Below are 18,682 nucleotides of genomic sequence, written 5' to 3'. Positions count from 1 at the left end.
TTATGCTTTTGACGAGTTTCACAGATTTATTGAAATATATTTATTGACAACATGTAAGGATATTATGTATGTAGTTGCAGTATGGTGGTCACAAAAGTGAATGATTTCTGGGGTCAACATGCAGCCTATTGGTACAGGTATCTACTATATAAGAGATCTGTCTGTCTGTGTGTCGCCATTTTTCTCAGAGATGGCTGAACGGATCTTCGTCAAACTTTCAGAGGTTCATCAGTGAGTGCCTGGAAGTGTTTTAGGTTAAAAAAAAAAAAAAAAAAAAAAAGATTGGTTTTTTGGAGTTAAAAAAAACAAAACAAAAAAAAAAACGCTCAATACTGCCTACGCTTTTTCAAATAAATGACAGTTATAGACAAGTACACATTCACATAAATAAATACAAAACAATCACCAGCCGTTTGAATACAAGTAAATCAAACAATTCCGGAAGTGTACGAAGTTGGTAGTACGGCTTCTTCTTCTTCCTTTTCGGCATCACACTTAACGCAGAAACGGGATGAACGCCACATTCACCCACCAGCATATAAATGAACCCCCTTCCTCTCCTGCTTCCCACCCTCCCCTGCCCTCCCCTCCTCTCCCCCCCTCCCCCACCCGGCAATGCCAGGTACTTCTGCTAGTATATAATGTTGTAAAGATTAACTTATTAGATTTTGGGGTCAAAGGACAAAGGTCAAATCTGTAATAGGTCTAAAACTTGAGAATGGCTGAAGTGATCTAATTCTAATTTGGTACAGGTATGTATAATGATGTAAAGATTAAATGATGAGAATTTGGGGTCAAGAGGTCAAAGTCTGTAATCGGATTATAACTTGAGAATGGCTGAAGTGATCTAATTCAAACTTAGTACAGATAATGATGATGTATAATAATGTATAATGTATAATGATGATGTATGGTAGATGTATAATGATGTAAAGATTAACTGATTAGATTTTGGGCCGAAGAGGTCAAAGGTTAAAGGTCAAAGTCTGTAATAGTTTGATAACATGAGAATGGCTAAAGGGATCCCGAGGTCAAAGGCCAAGTCAAGTAAAAATGTGAGAACTTGTGAACAGCTGAAGGGATTTAAATGAAAACTTGGTACAGGTATGTATAATGATGTAAACATGAACTGATTAAATTTTGGGGTCAATAAGTCAAAGGTCAGAGGTAATGTCAGGTTAAAATGTGATAACACTCGCACAGCTGAATGGTTTTAAATCAGACTTGATACAAGTATTATAATGATGTAATAATGTTGGCGGAGGCATATCAGTCGATGTCGGAGGCATATCAGTCGACGTGGTGATGTCGAAGAGTGCCGTTCTAGTTCAAGGAATAACTTGGAATGCCAGAATATGCTCAGCCTGCAACCAGATTTGGAAAACGTGTGTCTTACGTTTTTTTCATGTATGTTCCTCCACAAGCATTTTTTTTTAATTTAAAAAATAAATAAAATTAAATAACAATTATTATTCTTTGCACCATTTCTCACCCAATTTTTCAAGACCCATGCCATTATCGCAGCTGGAATGCCTCTGGCAGCGTCGACACCCGATCTGCCCTTTGTTCACGCAGAAAAATCCAGGGGCACACTCACACACGGAATCTTCACTTGGCGTGCACTCTTTCACCTTCTTGTAGCCATCCGCTGTAGCATATGGCATCCAAATCACAATCCAACAATCTCCGCTCCCCACAGGAAGCAAGAATGTCAAGCATGATTACGTAGCAACTATTATGAGAAAAAAAAGTATGTCCATTCAAGATAATCACACACGAGTAAGAATCTTTCTTTCAACGTTCATGACGTACTGTAAATCAATAGACAAGAACTATTTTGGAGTTAGCAGCTTAACAATTGTAGTCCAGACTCACCAGCATGGCTTCACCAACCTCAATGGCCATGAACGTTTTGAAGAGTTAGACACAGCCATGCAATCCCTCACCAAAATGACTTCAACCCAGATCATCATCAGAGTTAAGATGTGATTATTTTTCTCACTGATGTAATCGACTCACCAGTGTCGCAATTGAAGCATCGTATGCACTCCGTCAGATGAGACACGTCATTGGTAAAGGTGTCTCGCGGACAATCGCCACAATCCGTTTCGGTCGTTGAGGTGCAGTGTCGTTTGACAAACTTTCCTGGGAAACAGCAACGTCACGGCATTGAGTTTGAGCAATTCTTTTTACCTTCGCAAAAGCGGAAGGTTATGTTTTGATCGCTGTGTATTTATTTGTATGTCTGTGTGTGTGTGTGTGTGTATGTTATTCGCATAACTCAAAAAGTATTCAACCGATTCGCATGAAATTTGGTGGGATGATAGGTTATTATCCGGGAACCATTTGATTAGATTTTGGAATCGATCGGGTCAAAGGTCAAGGTCAAGGTCATGAAAAGGTCAAAATCGTCTTTTTACCATAGCGCGGTCAATTTGTGTCCAATTTGTATGAAACTAATGCCAAAATGCTTTGCTACACAGATCTTGTAGTCTTTTATTTTGGCAACAAAAGTAGCTGCGGCGAAGGTATGCGCTCTACCGAGTGCCCGTTCTAGTTTTTGCTTGTTTTTGTTTGGTATTCCGGCCCGTGTTGTTACACCGATATCCCTCTTGTGTAAACGATACCCGGGGACAAAGCTGTGCCACTGATGTAGTCTCCCCTCCTCCCCCCGATAAACTAGGGCAGGAATTAGCAATTTGCCCAGGGTACTGCAACGCGATGGCCTTCTCGGTTTTCAATCTGGCATTCAGTCTAGCCCATGGTAAGAACAATAACAAACTTTTAATGTTGAAGTTTGCAAGCCAAGGGCTTCCGGTAACAGAACATGAACAGGTCTATGGCCTATATTGAGTAAAAAAAAATTAAAAAAAACACCTTTAGAGGCCATTTTTCCCCGCAAGCGGGGGTTGGCCTTTTTCGGGAACCGTGGTTGTTGTTGTTTTTCGGTCCCCTTTTTGAAGCAATGTTTTACGGCCGGATGCCCTTCCTGACGCCAACCCTTTTTGCCGCCTTTAACGACAAACAGGGAATTACCAGTGAACTGGTCCTCAATTAGCCGACCTCGGAAGGATGACAGGCTGAGTCAACCCCCCTGGCGTTAATTCAGCGATCGACCGGGATTCGAACCCAGGATCCTAGGATCCTAAGCTGACACCCTAGCCGCTAGCCCAACACCAGGGTTGTCTATATTGAGTGTAGCAAGTATATTCAGCACCTTACATCCCTTGACATTAGGTTGAAACAAAACCTCATCGTGGAAAATTAGAGTATTTCATCCTGGAAAATTAGAGTATTGTTATGGATACCATGGTATACATATAGTCCATACCTGCTGCACATGGAGAACAACATTCGCCATTGTGTTCATAGGTGTCAGATGGGCATGTATGTCTGCGGAGTCTCCAGACCTGGACAAAAGGGAGTGATAATTAGTGAGTCTTACAATATTTCCTAGCAGTAAAAGTGTAATCTGGACACCACGTGATCTTCAGTTTGAATGCGTATCTCCTCTCCGTAATGTGAACAATTATTACTCGACACGTGACTTTCATAGACTTTTAGGCATTCTGGATTTATAAGTCATGAAGTATTACGTTTTGATTCATAACCCCTCAAATTGAGGACACGTTCATGATGGATGCCACTTTAAATGAAGCCAGGCCTTACAAGGACATCGGCAATGATGAAACGTGGAATTGCTGCGAACGGTCTCCAAGGAACAAGATGGAGGTACAAAGTTCATCACGAGCGGTGGATCATTAACAGGCAGCAGATTCTTAAAACGATCTCCACACTTGAGCATAAATAAATAATTAACCTGACGTAAGAAGTGGCACAACGATAATGACCGATTCATGAAGAACTGCCTCAAGATCACCAATACATGAAGAACGGCCTAGTTCAGTATACAACGTCATGTGATGTCAAATTTGTTTTTAAAAGACAATGCCCGGTATATACTCCTTTTCCCACGTGATGAAGCTTTTAATGACCGGGAATGATAATAAGTTCCAAAGTTCATTGACATTATTGCTTGGAATGGAAAACTATAAATGCTTTATGGGTGTGGTGATAGAATAGAAACAAGGTGATTTTGTTGTACAAACTTAAAATATAGCTATTATTATATATTAGATCTATACAGTATGTACTAACCACATTTTCACCATGACTCAATCTCACTTAATAACATCCTCATTCTATTATAATTAACCCACATATCCCATTGATCTCTAAGCCAAGTAACTGGCACACAATGGCTCACTCTATTCGAGAAACACTGTGGGATCTTCCACAATCTGAATGCAGATGGGACAGTCGGCTTTACCGTTCCATGCCAAATAACCAAATGCTGCACCAGATGGCGCTGCACCAGGGTGGCAACTCTTTTGCATTCGACTCCATAAGGGAACAAATCCACGACCAATTGGCTCAAAGGCAAGCTTGCCACCAACCAAGCTAATCTGCCTTCGATCGGCCTACGTCACCATGAAAGCTAGCACGAAATCTTCAATCATGAGGACAACGTGTCCTAAACTACATGGTATTCATAGAATACTTACTCTGTGCAGTCAACTTGGTGCGAGCCAAATTTTCTGTTTTTGAAGGTTTTTTCTTTCTTTGATCCAATAAGACTGCCAGGCCACGTGAGCGATGACATCAAAAATATATATTCACTAATATAATAATTGTTGCGTAGATCCCGCTCAAGAAATTTCAAACTGATCCGACTTAGCGTTGTCCCTGTGGAATTATGACATCATAATTAAGGCAGCAATGACGTCAATGTTAACAACACTTATTCCCCATGTGGAGTTCTTTACAATGAGCCACGTTTCAATTTTCTTCCGTAGAACAGTTTCGGAGATATAGAGGTGCAACGTTTTTCTGTTTTTCCAAGATGGCGCCTGTACCATGTGACCTATGACGTCATACTTATGGAAAACAAGCGTTACGCCTAGGTCCCCCGTCGGTGAAGTGATGCGAGTTGACAAAGTGGAAGACGCAAGGCGGCCATCTTGGATTTTGACGTGGCGACCCAATTTTCAATAGCGTTCTTCCTTGTGCCTAGATACACCCACACACCAGATTAGAAGTTGGTACTTCGTTTATTTTTCAAGATATTCAGCTCACAAGGTTCAGACATACATGGCATCAGACATACATGGCGGCGGCCATCTTGGATTTTGACGTGGGTTGCACCCACACACCAAATTCGAAGGCGGTCCTTCGCTTACGCATGCACGCACGCCCGCATGCACGCACGCATGCACGGACGTCGGACGGACGGACGGACACACGGACGGAGGGGAAAACCATAGTCCCCCTTTCGCTCCGCGGTGCGACGGGGGACAAAAAAAGCTTACAGGCGGAGGCACTCTGGTAAAATTTCATGTCAATCGGACCAATGTTTACCGAGAAAATGAATTTTAAAAATGCAGACACGCACGTACGCCACATGTACGCACGTAACCGATCGCCTAACCCTGCTTTTCGCTTCGCGAGTGCAGGGTAATGAAGACAAGCGCAAAACATGCCATGCCAGGCAAAAAAAATGTTTATAGCTAACTAGCGAGGTACCTGTTCTACGCACAGACAATGCGAAAACGGTGAATGCCAAACCATGAACCAATAAATGTGGTTAATGTTTCTATATGTGGTCAATGGCGAAACTACAAATGCCGAATCCACAAATTCATGAAACTACAAATGCCGAATCCATATTAAAAAATAGGAAAACAAAAACAAATTGACACCAGGCAACAAAGGGTACTCCTGCTAGCATATCATAAATATAAGTTAGCTTAACACATAACCATATCGAGTATCCATTTAAATACATGGCGCATGATTCTTTCAAGCGTAAATACAAGTGCTGAGTGCCATTAGGTACAGTGCTAATAAAAACAAAATTACAATTAAACTTCAGTTATGTGGGACTTGGCTGAAAGCGACATTTCTATGTATTGTTACGTGTATGGGGCTAGGCAATGAAATACCTTAGTCCAGATAGGATTGTATAGAATAGCGTGCGCCGTATACCGTGTAGTCACCTTCATGTATCTAAGTTAGGCCCGGATGTCCATGTAAGCGTCATGTGTCTCCATGGCAAGGGGTGGAGCTATGCTAATTAGTTAGGGTACAAGGGTATATTTCCTCTTTGTAAATGATTCTGTAGTTTTTCCCTTTGTTCTTATGACACTTACACCACCAGCCATGTGATCAGCACCTAAATTAAATAACACGATCGCCGACCGGATCCGGACACTACTACTGACACCACCCAGCGAATCTTCTTGATGGGCGCCAAGTGTGGCCGTGAGGTGAGTGAGCGAAGAACAATTAGGTGAGCGAGTGGCGCTCGGTGATTGGACTGCAGGTGATGTCAGAAAGAACGTTCGAGACCGAGGAGTAAAAAGGCAGGGCATCGCCATTTTCTCTCTCTTGGTCCTGGGTTTCATCGCGAGCAGTTGCACTCTCTCTTGGTCCGGGCTCTGGGCTTGTTCACGAGCGGTCGCACTTCGCTGTCTCTCTCTGTTCCTGACTGGTGAAAGCAGATGCATCTCTCTCCCTCTCTCGTGCTGGTTTGGTGAAAGCGGTCGCACCATTGTTCTCTCTCTCACCCTGACCCATCGGAGGAAGAGGGATTTCGGCTACCTCGGGCGGACCGGTTGGTTGCTGCGCGACTTCGCACCCTCGGGCGTTTTCCCGCACAGGACCTGGGACCCAGTTGACCATCAGGGATCGAGGGTCGTGTGAGGGAGACCAGAGATGAGTAACAGATAACGCACCACACTTCATATTTATTTTTACATTCGTTTATTTCTCCCCGTGTTGTGGTGTAATCGAGTATGAGTGGAGGGTCCCTCATTTAGGAGTTTAGTTTTACCTTTTCATTGTATTGCATTTATTTTTATTAAACCCATTATTTGTTACATTTTCAATTCCTTGTCTTGTGCGTTTATTTGTCTGTGGGGATTGGATAACCCCAGTCGAGTCCGGCCGTGCAGGTAAGACCTTGCTACCCTCCACCCCCGTGGGTGCACAAGGTACTGCCATAGTTGGGTATACGCCTCGAAGTTAAAGCTCGTTTGGTCATCTGTCTCCCTGAAGTCTTCACTACAGGGTAGACACACGACAGTATTTTACATGTTTTATGAGGGAACATCACCGACAAGGGACAATTTTCACGTCATCATGGCCGGTCCCTCTTAACGAAAGTTGACAGTAGTTTCATTTATACACGAGAAAGGCACTCTGCAGAGCACTTACCTCTGCCTGGCTGGATACGTAAAATTTAATATCCCACTGATAGGCCAGATCAGGATTCGGACCGAAAGCAAAATCTCACCGGCTTGGTCTTGTCATCAAACCAACTCATCCATGAAGTTTTATCATAATTGGTCCACAACCTTTTGAAATATCATGTTATATATCGTTTTTCGATATATAATCACTTGAATAATCACTTGCATTAAAAAAACAATTCTCGTATCCCGATCCGGATTCGGATCTTCACCAAAATCAAATTGATTCGTCCTTGTCACATACTCAAACTGTCCACCAAGTTTCCTACAAATCCGTCCACTACTTTGAGATCTCCTGTTCACAAACAAACAGAAAGACAGACAGACAAACAGACAGGGGTGAAAACATAACCTCCATCCACCTTCGGTGGCAAAGGTAATAATGTAATACTCATTGAGAGTAACCCGACTTGATGGAGTAATGAATGGTAAGGTGGTCCAAAAATTTGAAGATTGGATTTTCATTTCTCCACAAGCCTGCCCCTATTCCTATTGAAGAAAGTAGGTTGTGGTGAAAATTTGAGCTTGATTGGACAATATTTAGAGGTTGCTCAAAATGTTGACAAATTTTAATGAATAATAAGATACAGAATTTTTAGCATCATACATCAATTCATAGATAATTATCTATTTTCAATCACTCAAATTATTTATTATTGTTGGCTTGCACTTGTCTTCAATGGTATGACCAAGAGATTGTGCAAAAGCACTGGCCACAAACATAGCACGCCGATCTGAGAGATTTACTCTGTCCAGAGTTGCCACTATTGCTGGAGTCATCACTTTGATGGGAGCCTTTTTCGCCTGTTTGGCAGAAGATGGACTTTGGAGTTTGAATTCATTGTCCCCTGAATCGGAGCTTTCAATCTCAGACTCATAGTCAGGTTCACTATGTTAACAAATATAATTTCGTTCAAAATTTTGGTAGATTAGCAAAACTATACATTTTTGGAATATTCAGAGCATGAGGTATCCAAAAATTAATGTTTACATTTGCGTAGACACCTTTGCGAAAATGACACTCAGGACAGTGATGAAGATAGTCAGGTTCACTATGTTAACATATATAATTTCTTTCAAAATTTTGGGATTAGCAAACCTGTACATTTTTGGAATCTTCAGAGCATGGAGAATCTGAAAATCAATGTTGGCATTTGCACAGACACCTGCATGGCCGCCATTTTGGATTTTGAAAATGGCCGCCATAAAATACATATTTTGCGCGATCTCGGCTTCTAGTCAACCTAGAGACTTAATTAAATATGCTAATCCTATGTTTTCTGGGTCAAGGAATCCAATAAAGGCCTCAAAATAGTGCTCAGGATTATAGAAAAGCAACAAACAAAGGTAATTGAAAACCATTGTCTTTATATTTGTGATATAACTGTATTACATAATACATGATATTGCAAGTCCTTTGAAGTTATAGGTTGTTATAGGAAGTTATAGGTAGTATCAGATTGAACTATAAGTCCTATACACAGGATCTACGAGGTCTATACCGTTCAGGAATATGCTTTTACAGATCTTCATCACTGTCCTGAGTGTCACTTTCGCAAAGGTGTCTACGCAAATGTAAAAATTAATTTTTGGATTCCTCATGCTCTGAATATTCCAAAAATGTATAGTTTTGCTAATCTACCAAAATTTTGAACGAAAAACATAGTGAACCTGACTATCATCATCATCATCAACCACAGCCGATGTTGATGGAACAGATTGCATCGCTGTTAGAGTCTCAGCAGCATGTTTCTTCTTTCTTTTATCTTCATTCTCAAGCCTGATATGCTTTCTGTTCTCCTTCACTGCCAGAGTGTTGTCCACAGATCCCATACGTGAACTTGAGGGATCCTCACTCTGCATGATAAGGAATGCTTTGTCTTCTTCATTCGTCATTTTCTCAAGCGCATCATTTGGTGAGATATCGAAGAGGGATTGAAGATCATCTTTGAACATCTGCTCCTTCACTCTATAGTTTTCGAATGTCTTGGTTCTATTTTTCTTTACCAGTTTGTAGGCATCATACAACTTCTAAATTTGGTGCTCACAGGAATCTACTCTCTGCACTGGAATTCGTGCTTTCTCCCAGTATGCACACACAGCTTGTACTGTACACTAAGTTTGGCACTTTCACGAACTGTATGGTGTTCTTGTATGTGATGGTTCACCATTTTCTGCAATGTGTGTCCTTTGGTTGGTAGTCCCCCACATATTATTTCCTTTTCAGACTTGCCCAGCAACCAAACTGTGGAAGAGCTGCGAGTTTCTGCCATCTGAAAAAAACAGGATAAATTAAAAATGCTATTTTTTGAACAACCTCTAAATAAGTTCCAATTGACCTCATATTTGGTTCATATGATCTTTACAAACATAGGAACAAGGGCAGCCTTGTGGAGCATGGATTTTTAATAGTATTAAATATTACATATATCTGTGGACCACCCTAATGGTAAGCGTGTCCATTTTCGGTCTGGGAGGTCGCTGGTTCAAACCCCAGTCAAGTCATATCAAAAATTAAAAGAAAATGGTACATGCTGCTTCCTTGCTTGACAGTGAGCATTTAAGAGAATCGGGCACGGACCAGCAATCCTGGGAAGGCAATGGCAAACCACCCAGTATAACCCTTGCCAAGAAACTGCTTCGGCAGCATCAGCACTATGTAATGAGTATGGTACATTGAATCAAATAAAAAAGAAAATCGAGAGTAATGTAATACTAATCGAGCTAAAACTGTCGATATACACCCAGATATTACCTCATCTGCTTTACATAGTGTTGGTGAGGAGGAATGAGGGGCAGGAGAGGCTCCATGGAGTGTACAGGATGGATACAGAAGGAAACTCTCAGGAAGTGAAAATGGAAATTTGGAAGGAGGAGGGTTTGGGGTGGGGTAGGGGTAGCGATTGGGGGGTTAGCGATGTTAGAAAAAAAATCATGGTTTTGGATTGGGGATGATCAGAGATGGTGATGAACAGCTGATGCTGAGATGCTGTCTTGAAGATCGGGAGGGAAAAATGAGATTGAAGTGGATGTGGAAGTTGGTTCCACAGGCGGGAAAAAAGGTACCTTGTACCAAGGAACTGTCTGTGATGGCGAAGTGATCGACCCATAGACTCAGCTTCATCGTGAGAGATTCCAATAATCTTGAAGGTCAAGCTGAGCAAGATGTGTGGCAGGGGTGCCAGCCCAGAAGGGAGAGCAGTACTCCATCAAGCTGCAGACTAAGACCTTGTAGGTGGATCGGAGTTCAGTTGTGCCAAGGAAGGACTTTTATGACATAGGATGCCCAATCGGTGACTGTCTTTGGGGGCCAACTTTGAAATGTGGCTTTCCCAAGAAAGATCTTGGCTGATAGTGAGATGCAGGAGTTTGAAATACCGAACTTCCTCAAGAGCGTTTGACAATCTTGTGATTTTGTCAAGGTCTGAAGAGAGGGAAGAGGCTGCAGCCTGCCTATCTGTAGGATTAGGGATGTCACAGCAGAGGGTGGGGTCATCACCAAATAGATAACGGCGATTTTCCAGGGAATTGAACAACAACGAGGTCACAATTAATACAGGGTTGTGTGGGTGTTTAAGCAAAATTTGAATGCAATCGGTTCAGGAGAAGCTGAGGTCGAGATTTTACCTGTGTTACGGATTCGTCACTTCCGTTGTTGTGGTTTTCATCCACTTGAAACATTTTTGGTTGTATGTACTATTATTGTTATCGTTTAAGTGAAATAGAGATCACTGTTTTTAAAAGGTAAAAAAAGTTAGTGTTTTAAAAGAAACCGGAAACCGAATCGGGAACCGGACGAAGAAGAAGAGGAAGAAGAAGAGGAAAAGGAGGCAGAGCGAGTGAGGTCGAGAAGGATCCGAGCTGCTTTGAGGTCTGGAGCAAACGCTGGCGAACGGTGGTCACTAGCGAGATTTGGGGTTTCCTGGGAAAGGGATTCCTGCGACAGAGTTGTTATCGCTGTGACAGATAAACCTGCATGACAGGTTTTGCGGTTGATTCCGAAGAGAATCATTGGAGTGCCGTTACGTCTCGAGAACGGACCGTTGGCTATTTTGCCTCGCGCCTGATTTCGCATCGCTCCAGGTTTTTCACCTCGCTTCAACCATTTCCCCCGCATCCAGACGTTAACCTGGTGTGTGTGTGTAACTTGGATTTCGAGTGGGAATTTGCGGTTCGCCGTGTGGGGAGCCGTTGATCATCCATACCCGAAGATGTGATTTCCCAGTCGCCTCTTGAGGATACCTTTGCCTATCTTTGGCAGTGTGACTGTCAACCGAACGGGATTCTGGTCTCGATACAACATCGTTCTAACGATCACTGGAGCGTGGATCGACTTTGGTTTGAAGCTGGGACAGAGACATTGGGAATATTATTTTCGCTCACTTGGAGCACAGCGAGTTATATTGTACGAAACTGATGGTACCATCATAGGAATTATATATTGGTTGTACAATTGATTAATATTGTTATTGTACTGTTAGTCTTGTGTGACCTTAATACAATACTTGTTTGTTGGTAACAATTGGTGTGGTTTCACCATTGATCTTTGACACACAGAATAACACATCTTTCTGCCGTGACTCCTCTCGGGGCTCGGAGGTACACCGTGACCGGGGTTTGGGGAGGAGCACGTAACAGCTGCAATGATAAAAGTCGCATACAGCACCGATTCCTTCCACTTCATTCCACCCAAGCTTGGGCTGACTTAAGAGCCAGCTTTATGTCCCCAATTGGAAGGTTCTTTATGGAAAGTCTCACAGAGCTTTGCTCGATTGTGCAAGCAGTTGTATATTAGAGGAGTATGTTATGTATTCGTCTGCTGTTCACTGCCACCTCCATCCCTCCCCCTTTCCACCTGGAGTTAAAGCCTCACATCATTGCTTGCCTATCCCGTCAATTGTAATCAAAGGCAGAGATTAATTATAAAATACTGAAGTTGTGATTTCCAATCTCTTTGCCGTATTGCATTTCCACCATGCTAAGCTACGACGATCGGCGTCCCGCCATCACACATTGGGGTACACATAACCTCATGGACACAAAGGTATGAATGGAATGTTCCAGAGGCATTTGTCCTACCATGAACAGGTACATCGGAATGTCAGGTAATGAAACAGGTGCTGGGAAACTGGTTTCTTGTACATGAGGGTAAATGATATTCCCCTCATTTACATGAGGGTAAATGTACATGAGGGTCACGTATTTTGAGTGTTATTTTTAATACTGTGTATACTTCACTATTATAATAATATTATAATATTTTATTTTAATTTCAGCAGCAAGAAGGGATCATACTCCAGGAAAATTCAATGGGCAACATGTGCCACTAGTACATCCGCAAAAAATTTTTTCTTCCGCCACTGCATATAGTAATGCTGGGCCGAATGAAGAACTTTGCATCAGCAATGAGTGTTGAAGGTGTGGGATTTGTTCACCTAAAATAAAAATTTGGAGCGATTTTAATTGATGCCAAATTGAAGGCTGGAATATTTATTGGACCACAAATTCAGGATTTGTTCATTCCATAGACTTTGTTCCATAAGACTATGAAAAGTAATAGACTTTGTTCCATCAGATTATGACGAGTAATATACTTTGTTCCATCAGACTATGATGAGTAATGGACTTTGTTATATCAGACTATGACCCGACCAGTGATATCAAGAGAGTAAATAGTTCTGTAGCCGAGTGAAATATACAGGGTCTGAAGCTGAGAACCCCTTTTCAGGCATATGAACCCCATAACTTCCTTACTTATGTACCTGTACTGACCGATGTGTACCCAAACTGGCCTCGGGTTACTAACCAGACAGCCAGCCCTATCGGGCTTGAACTGGTATTTGGTCAGCAGTGTCAGCATGCAATTAGGTAAATACCGAGTCGGTGTTGGTGTTGCATCTGGTCCATGAACATTACATCATGTTCATTACATGAGCACAGGTCCAGTTGTTGAGGATGTGGCAATACACCTCCAAAGCTGGGATATTTCACTTGATTCAAGAGTCCTAAACACAACACCAGGTGGACACATTCAACCTTACTTTTTGAATTATGCAAGTCAACAGAAAGGTCATTGGACCATCTCTATAGTACGTGTGAATAAATGGTTAATTTTTGACCTACATCTCACATCATATACCTCATTCAGTCACTTTCAATCCATCCCTATTACGATCAATTCTCCTTTCTCTTCCGACACTCCCCAACCCACCCTTTTCTTTACAGTCTTCCCACTAATATTTTTGATGTGATTACAGATGATGTGTAGTGATTCTACACAAATATTAAGGAGTTAAGAGGACTATATTAAGCAGTTTTTAATACCCCCTAAGAATCATTCCCACAACAGTATGAAATGCATGTTTTATTTACGATCATCCACTGTGATAGCAAAATTGAAGAATTAGCCACCAATCATTTTGAATTTGACTACTGTAGCCATTTTTGCTAACATAAGAAAGTGTTCCGTTTGCAAGCAGCTCGCTTAATGTTGGCCAAACACCTCTCTTAGTCGCTTGCGTTGCTTGTCAAGACACTTGTGTCAAGCAAATTGCAAAGTGGTTGATACAGAATGGCTGGCTTGGCAAGCAAAAGCAAGCCGCTTGCAAACGGAACACGTTCCAGCTGTAACCTTGTTCTCCAAATACTGTTTTATTATATTGAAAATGTGTTTTGGATCATTATCTTCACGGAAAATTATTCCTTTTCCAATTAAACAATTTACACTTGCAACTGCATGGTGCTGCAGTATCTGCTTGTACTTCTCTTTTGTTAGCGTCACATTGATTTGAACAAGTTTTCCTACACGAAGAGCCAAGATACAACCATAGAAGTCATAGAGCCTCCCCCGTGTTTAACAGTAGGCTGCAAACATTGCACGTCATAGCATTATCCAGGTCTTCAGCGTATGAACTGGAATTTATTCGATCCAAAAAGTTCAAACTTCGATTCGTCAGACCAGAGTACCCAATTCCATGGTTCAGTCACTCAATCTTGGTGTTGCCTTGCAAATTTCAGTCTTTCACCATATTTTGTGGTCTCAGCAGTGGTTTCTTTGCTGCAACGCTGCCATGGTGACCTACTACAATCAGCCTTCTGCACATGCTCATTTCATTTTTCAGCTGCTGACATAATTGTTTCCTATCATGTAAGCTGAGCAACTTCCAGTGCTCGTCTTGCCTTAGGGAGGTTCTTCTGGGTCTTGGCCTTTTATAGTCTTGTAGCAAGCCAGTATCTTTCAGGTGTTACAAAGTATACCTCACACAAGTGTAGATCTTCAGCTTTTCTGTTATTTTCTTCATAGTGTGCTCTTCTTCTCACAGAGTTTGGATCTTCACACACCGTTCTGTTCAAAGGTGCTTACTTTGGGCCATTTTTAACCCACTCAGACGTTCAAGCAAGGGAACGAGCTGATGAAAATAAATTTAAAATAATCACTAATTTTCAACTTAAATTGTGGTTTATTGAAAGTCACATTGATATATATATCTGGTGTTGATTACTTTAATAATTGATTATTATTTACTGTACAAAATCCTGCATGTTTTCTTTGTGGTAAGTGATATTACTAGCACATGACGATATAATATCTGATCCTCTGAGAGGCCCCCCCATCCCCCGATACGAAATCGAAAAAAAATCTAAGACCGAGCAATCCTGCAGACAATCGAGTAGAAGGGCTGTTTCGGGTTTCAGAGCAATCGGTTTGTAAATAAGGGACAAGTAGGGATTCAAAGCTCCCAAGGGGCAACTCCCATTGGGAGCCCCCATAATCCGGAGTCAAAAATTTCAAGCCAAAGCGATTGTGCAGACAATAGAGTAGAAGGACTGTTTCAGAGCAATCTGTTGGTAAATATGGGACGAGTAGGGATCCAAAATTCCAGGGGGTAACCCCTCCTAATCTGAAATAGAAGAATCGTAGCCTGAACGATTGTGTGGGCTACTGTCTTGTATTCATGTGCCAAGTTTCAGAACAATCAGCCAGGTGATAAGGGAAGGGTCGCAAAAATAGCAAAAAGTTACCGACCGGACAACTGGACATCACGACCCATTTTACAATGTCACCTCTTCGAGAATCGAGATGAGATGACCTAAAAAAAACACCCACACATTTGCACAGTACTGTATATTGGAGAGAGTTGGAGATCATAGAGATAAAGAGAATGGCGGAGAATGATGCTGACAGTGAAGGAAAATATATGGATGTGGATTATGTGATTAAAAATGAACGTAAAGACAGAAAATAACATTTCGTGATTCAGAGAGTACCGGTGTGGAATGCATGGATGTCTCGCTTTTACAGACAAAGATGATTCTAATGAGGCAATTGTGGTAATGAACCATACTTTTGAGAGTCCTGAGCACGAGCCAGAAAAAGTTTATTACTCTTTCATATGTTAACAGTGAGGTTCAGACGTCACATTGCAGATGGGACAGCTGGCTTTTATCGTCCCATGCGAGGCAGCAGACACCATTTTTCACTGAAGCTTCGTGTTCAATGCATGATGGAATTACTTCCTGAATACGATGCCAGTCATCTTTGTAACATTCGGAATAGAAAAGAGAAACGACACATTTGGCCCAGGATGATGGAATATCACACAGAAATATTCAAGTGGAACTACCCAACAACAAAAAAATTGGTTTACCAGAGCTAAGCAGTGAGCAAAAGGGGAAGTCAAGTTTGTTTGCAACGTCAATCGACCGCAAGGCGGATGGATTGCCGAATAAGATAGAGTCCAAACGTTCAAAACTCAGGTGATTGAGTGCTCGAGGCACGACAACGTACATACATGTTCTAGGCATGAGAGTTTAAAATGCATGGCGTACATGAGGACTGACAATCTAGTTTTTTTGAATCTGCAAGACCATTTTCACTTTTAATACGAAAGGATATCAGCTGAGCTTTATTGTATGGTTTGCTAAGGTGGACTCATAAGCCGCAACACATATCAGGCTCAGCACAGTTTCCTCTACGTGCAAACACCCACCCACGAGGTCTTATCGCTCCCTCCAGTTCTCTTTTTCTCCTCCCGGCGTATGCTGCGCACACAGTGGTCGTGCCCCTTTTGCAGGTAAGACAATGCACAGAGCCTCGCACTGACTCGATGTCCGTTTACCCCCTTTGCAATGATTTTACCCGAATGTTTGTCATTATTTGATTTTGTTTGTTTCGACTTGTGTATGTCAGGAATTATTGGTCCTCCATGCATGACTCAAATGTTGTGTCAATATTGCATTTTAGTTCAGAAGAATATTTTTTGCACATGGTGACGATGCGATTATGATCTTTTAAGGCAGGGATGTTAAAATATCATATTTTTACATGTTGTCTTAATTGTAACGTCTCGTAACAGAGAGACTGTTTGATCGGGTGATTTAAGACTACTTTCATTCTCCGCTGGGTGGTTTGGCTTCGGTTACCATGCGGTTGCTCACTCTTACCAACCAGCACTTGCCAAGGGTGGCAAGTACGCATGCCAACACACACCTGGATATGGGTTGAGGAAGGTCTTAGTCCTGCACTAGACTGAAATAGACTGGTTTGATGTTGGTAATTATTATTATCCAAAGTAATTATATTATCTACCAAAGAAAACACAATGTCAGTTTGTGTGTTTGTACACATGTCTGTCCCCTTCATAACGGTAGGTTTTAAAGGTCAATATTTTAACACAAATGTGTGTTCACTACGGTCTATTTTGAGGATAAAACAAACTCGAAAAATATTTTCAATAAAAGAGTAAATATGTCTCTGCTGTTGGAATTGTAGACGGTGGCTTGCATACTCGGCCTCAAAGGCGGTGTACAGAAGAGTTTTTAAAAATAACAATAAATACAAGGTGGGAGGAGAAATTCGCTGCACGTGATATGCAACAGAGTAAAACCAGTGTTCATTTACATCCGTATAAATACAGAAGATATAAGCAAACCTTGTGAAGCAAAAAGCGGGGTTAAGCATTCAGTTGGGTACGTGTCTGCATTTCACTATTAAAAGTAAAGTGTGTGCCGTGTCAGCATTTAAAAAATTCATTTTCTCGGCAACTGTTGGTCCGATTGACATGAAATTTTCACCATAGGAGTGCCTCCTCCTGTCGAATATTTTAGTGAATATTATGACGTCATAGGTCACGTGGTACAGACGCCATCTTGGAAAAAACGTTACACCTCTATATCTCCCAAACCGCTCAATGGAAAGAATGGAAACATAGCTCATTGTCAAGTACTCACCATGGGGAATAAGATATGTTGATGATGATGTCATCAGTGCCTTAATTATGACGTCATAATTCGACACGTACAACACTTGATCTGATCAGTATGAAAAAAAAAATTTCTCTGCAACTGTTAGTCCGATTGGCACGAAATTTTCAGAATATGACCGGCTCCTCCTGTGGAATTTTAAAAATGACAATTTTGACGTCATATGTCACGTGGTACAGGCGCCATCTTGGAAAAATCGAAAAAAGGTTGCACCTCTATATCTCCGAAACCGCTCCATGGAAAAAATTGAAACGTGGCTCATTGTAAATAACTCCATATGGGGAATAGGTGTTGTTAACGATGACATCATTGGTGCCATAATTATGACGTTAAAGCGCGGCGTTACGCGCGCTGCTTGCGAGCAAGGAGGAAGCGGACAAGCGGTAACTTATAAGCGTCTTTATTTCAGGAGCTCACTGTAACACTGGCGCGCTCCGAGCTGCACGCCCGGTGTATATCATGAGGCCACGCCTACCCCTCGGGCGTGGCCACCGCCCACTTGGTGCACGGAATGATGTCACCACGCCAGTGGGCTTTTGTGTCCGCCACACGTGCCCCCCCAGAATTCCCGCGCACCTGGAGGGCCAGTTTGCGGGGCAGACGAATGACCCGGCCGAAGCGCCCCCTGGCGATAGGCGGCGTCCGGGGTGCACGGATGCCAGGTGGGATGCCCCTGGCTGCCCCTGGGATGGGTGCAGGACCGGGGGGCGGCGTGGCGGCGGGGCTGGGCGGTGCCGGGGGTCCGCCCGCAGGGGGGCATCCCCGACGTGGGGGTCGGGCCACTGGCGGTGGATGGTCCACGTCAAGGTGGGCCGGCTTGAGGCGGTCTACCGAAACGCGGTCAGGAGTACCGCCGATGTCCAGGGTGAAGTGCTTCGCCCCGGTCTCCAGCACGCGGAAAGGCCCGTCGTACGGGGGCCGCAGTGGTGTCCGGTGGGCATCGTGGCGGACGAAGACGTACTCCGCCGTGCGAAGCTCCGGGGCGACGTGCGTCGGTGGGTGCCCGTGGCATGCCGTTGGCACCGGGGCGAACCTCTGGGCGGTCTCTTGCAGAGCGGAGCACTGCTGTGCCGCGGACCATGGTGCCGTGGAGTCGGGGAGGAACTCGC

General features: G+C 42.8%; 2 protein-coding genes across 8 annotated transcripts in view; one reads left to right on the top strand and one right to left on the bottom strand.

Annotated features, from left to right (window-relative positions):
* The window catches only part of LOC137426957 (tumor necrosis factor receptor superfamily member 5), a 56,089-nt gene that overhangs the window by 31,555 nt on the left and 5,852 nt on the right, over nucleotides 1–18,682 (bottom strand). For 4 of the 7 annotated variants that reach the window (XM_068116025.2, XM_078778829.1, XM_078778828.1 and 1 more), the window contains 3 exons: nucleotides 3,332–3,410; nucleotides 2,020–2,145; nucleotides 1,493–1,648 (listed from right to left, as the gene is read on the bottom strand). In XM_068116025.2, the coding sequence (XP_067972126.2) occupies nucleotides 1,493–1,648; nucleotides 2,020–2,145; nucleotides 3,332–3,410 (361 nt within the window). Of the gene's footprint in view, nucleotides 1–1,492; nucleotides 1,649–2,019; nucleotides 2,146–3,331; nucleotides 3,411–9,478; nucleotides 9,584–18,682 lie in introns of all 7 variants that reach the window. The other 3 variants (XM_068116019.2, XM_068116024.2, XM_068116022.2) reach the window with 1 other exon arrangement.
* Nucleotides 16,035–18,682, top strand: part of LOC137426955 (myosin-10) — a 169,285-nt gene continuing 166,637 nt past the window's right edge. Inside the window, exon 1 of the mRNA XM_068116014.2 lies at nucleotides 16,035–16,384. The gene's annotated coding sequence lies outside the window, so the exon portion shown is untranslated. The remainder of the gene's footprint in view (nucleotides 16,385–18,682) is intronic.

This window comes from Myxine glutinosa, chromosome 5, assembly GCF_964187855.1.
Source record: "Myxine glutinosa chromosome 5, kmMyxGlut1.1, whole genome shotgun sequence".
NCBI lineage: Eukaryota > Metazoa > Chordata > Myxini > Myxiniformes > Myxinidae > Myxine > Myxine glutinosa.
Note: the sequence above shows the minus strand (reverse complement) of the source record. Positions and strands in the feature narration are given on the sequence as shown.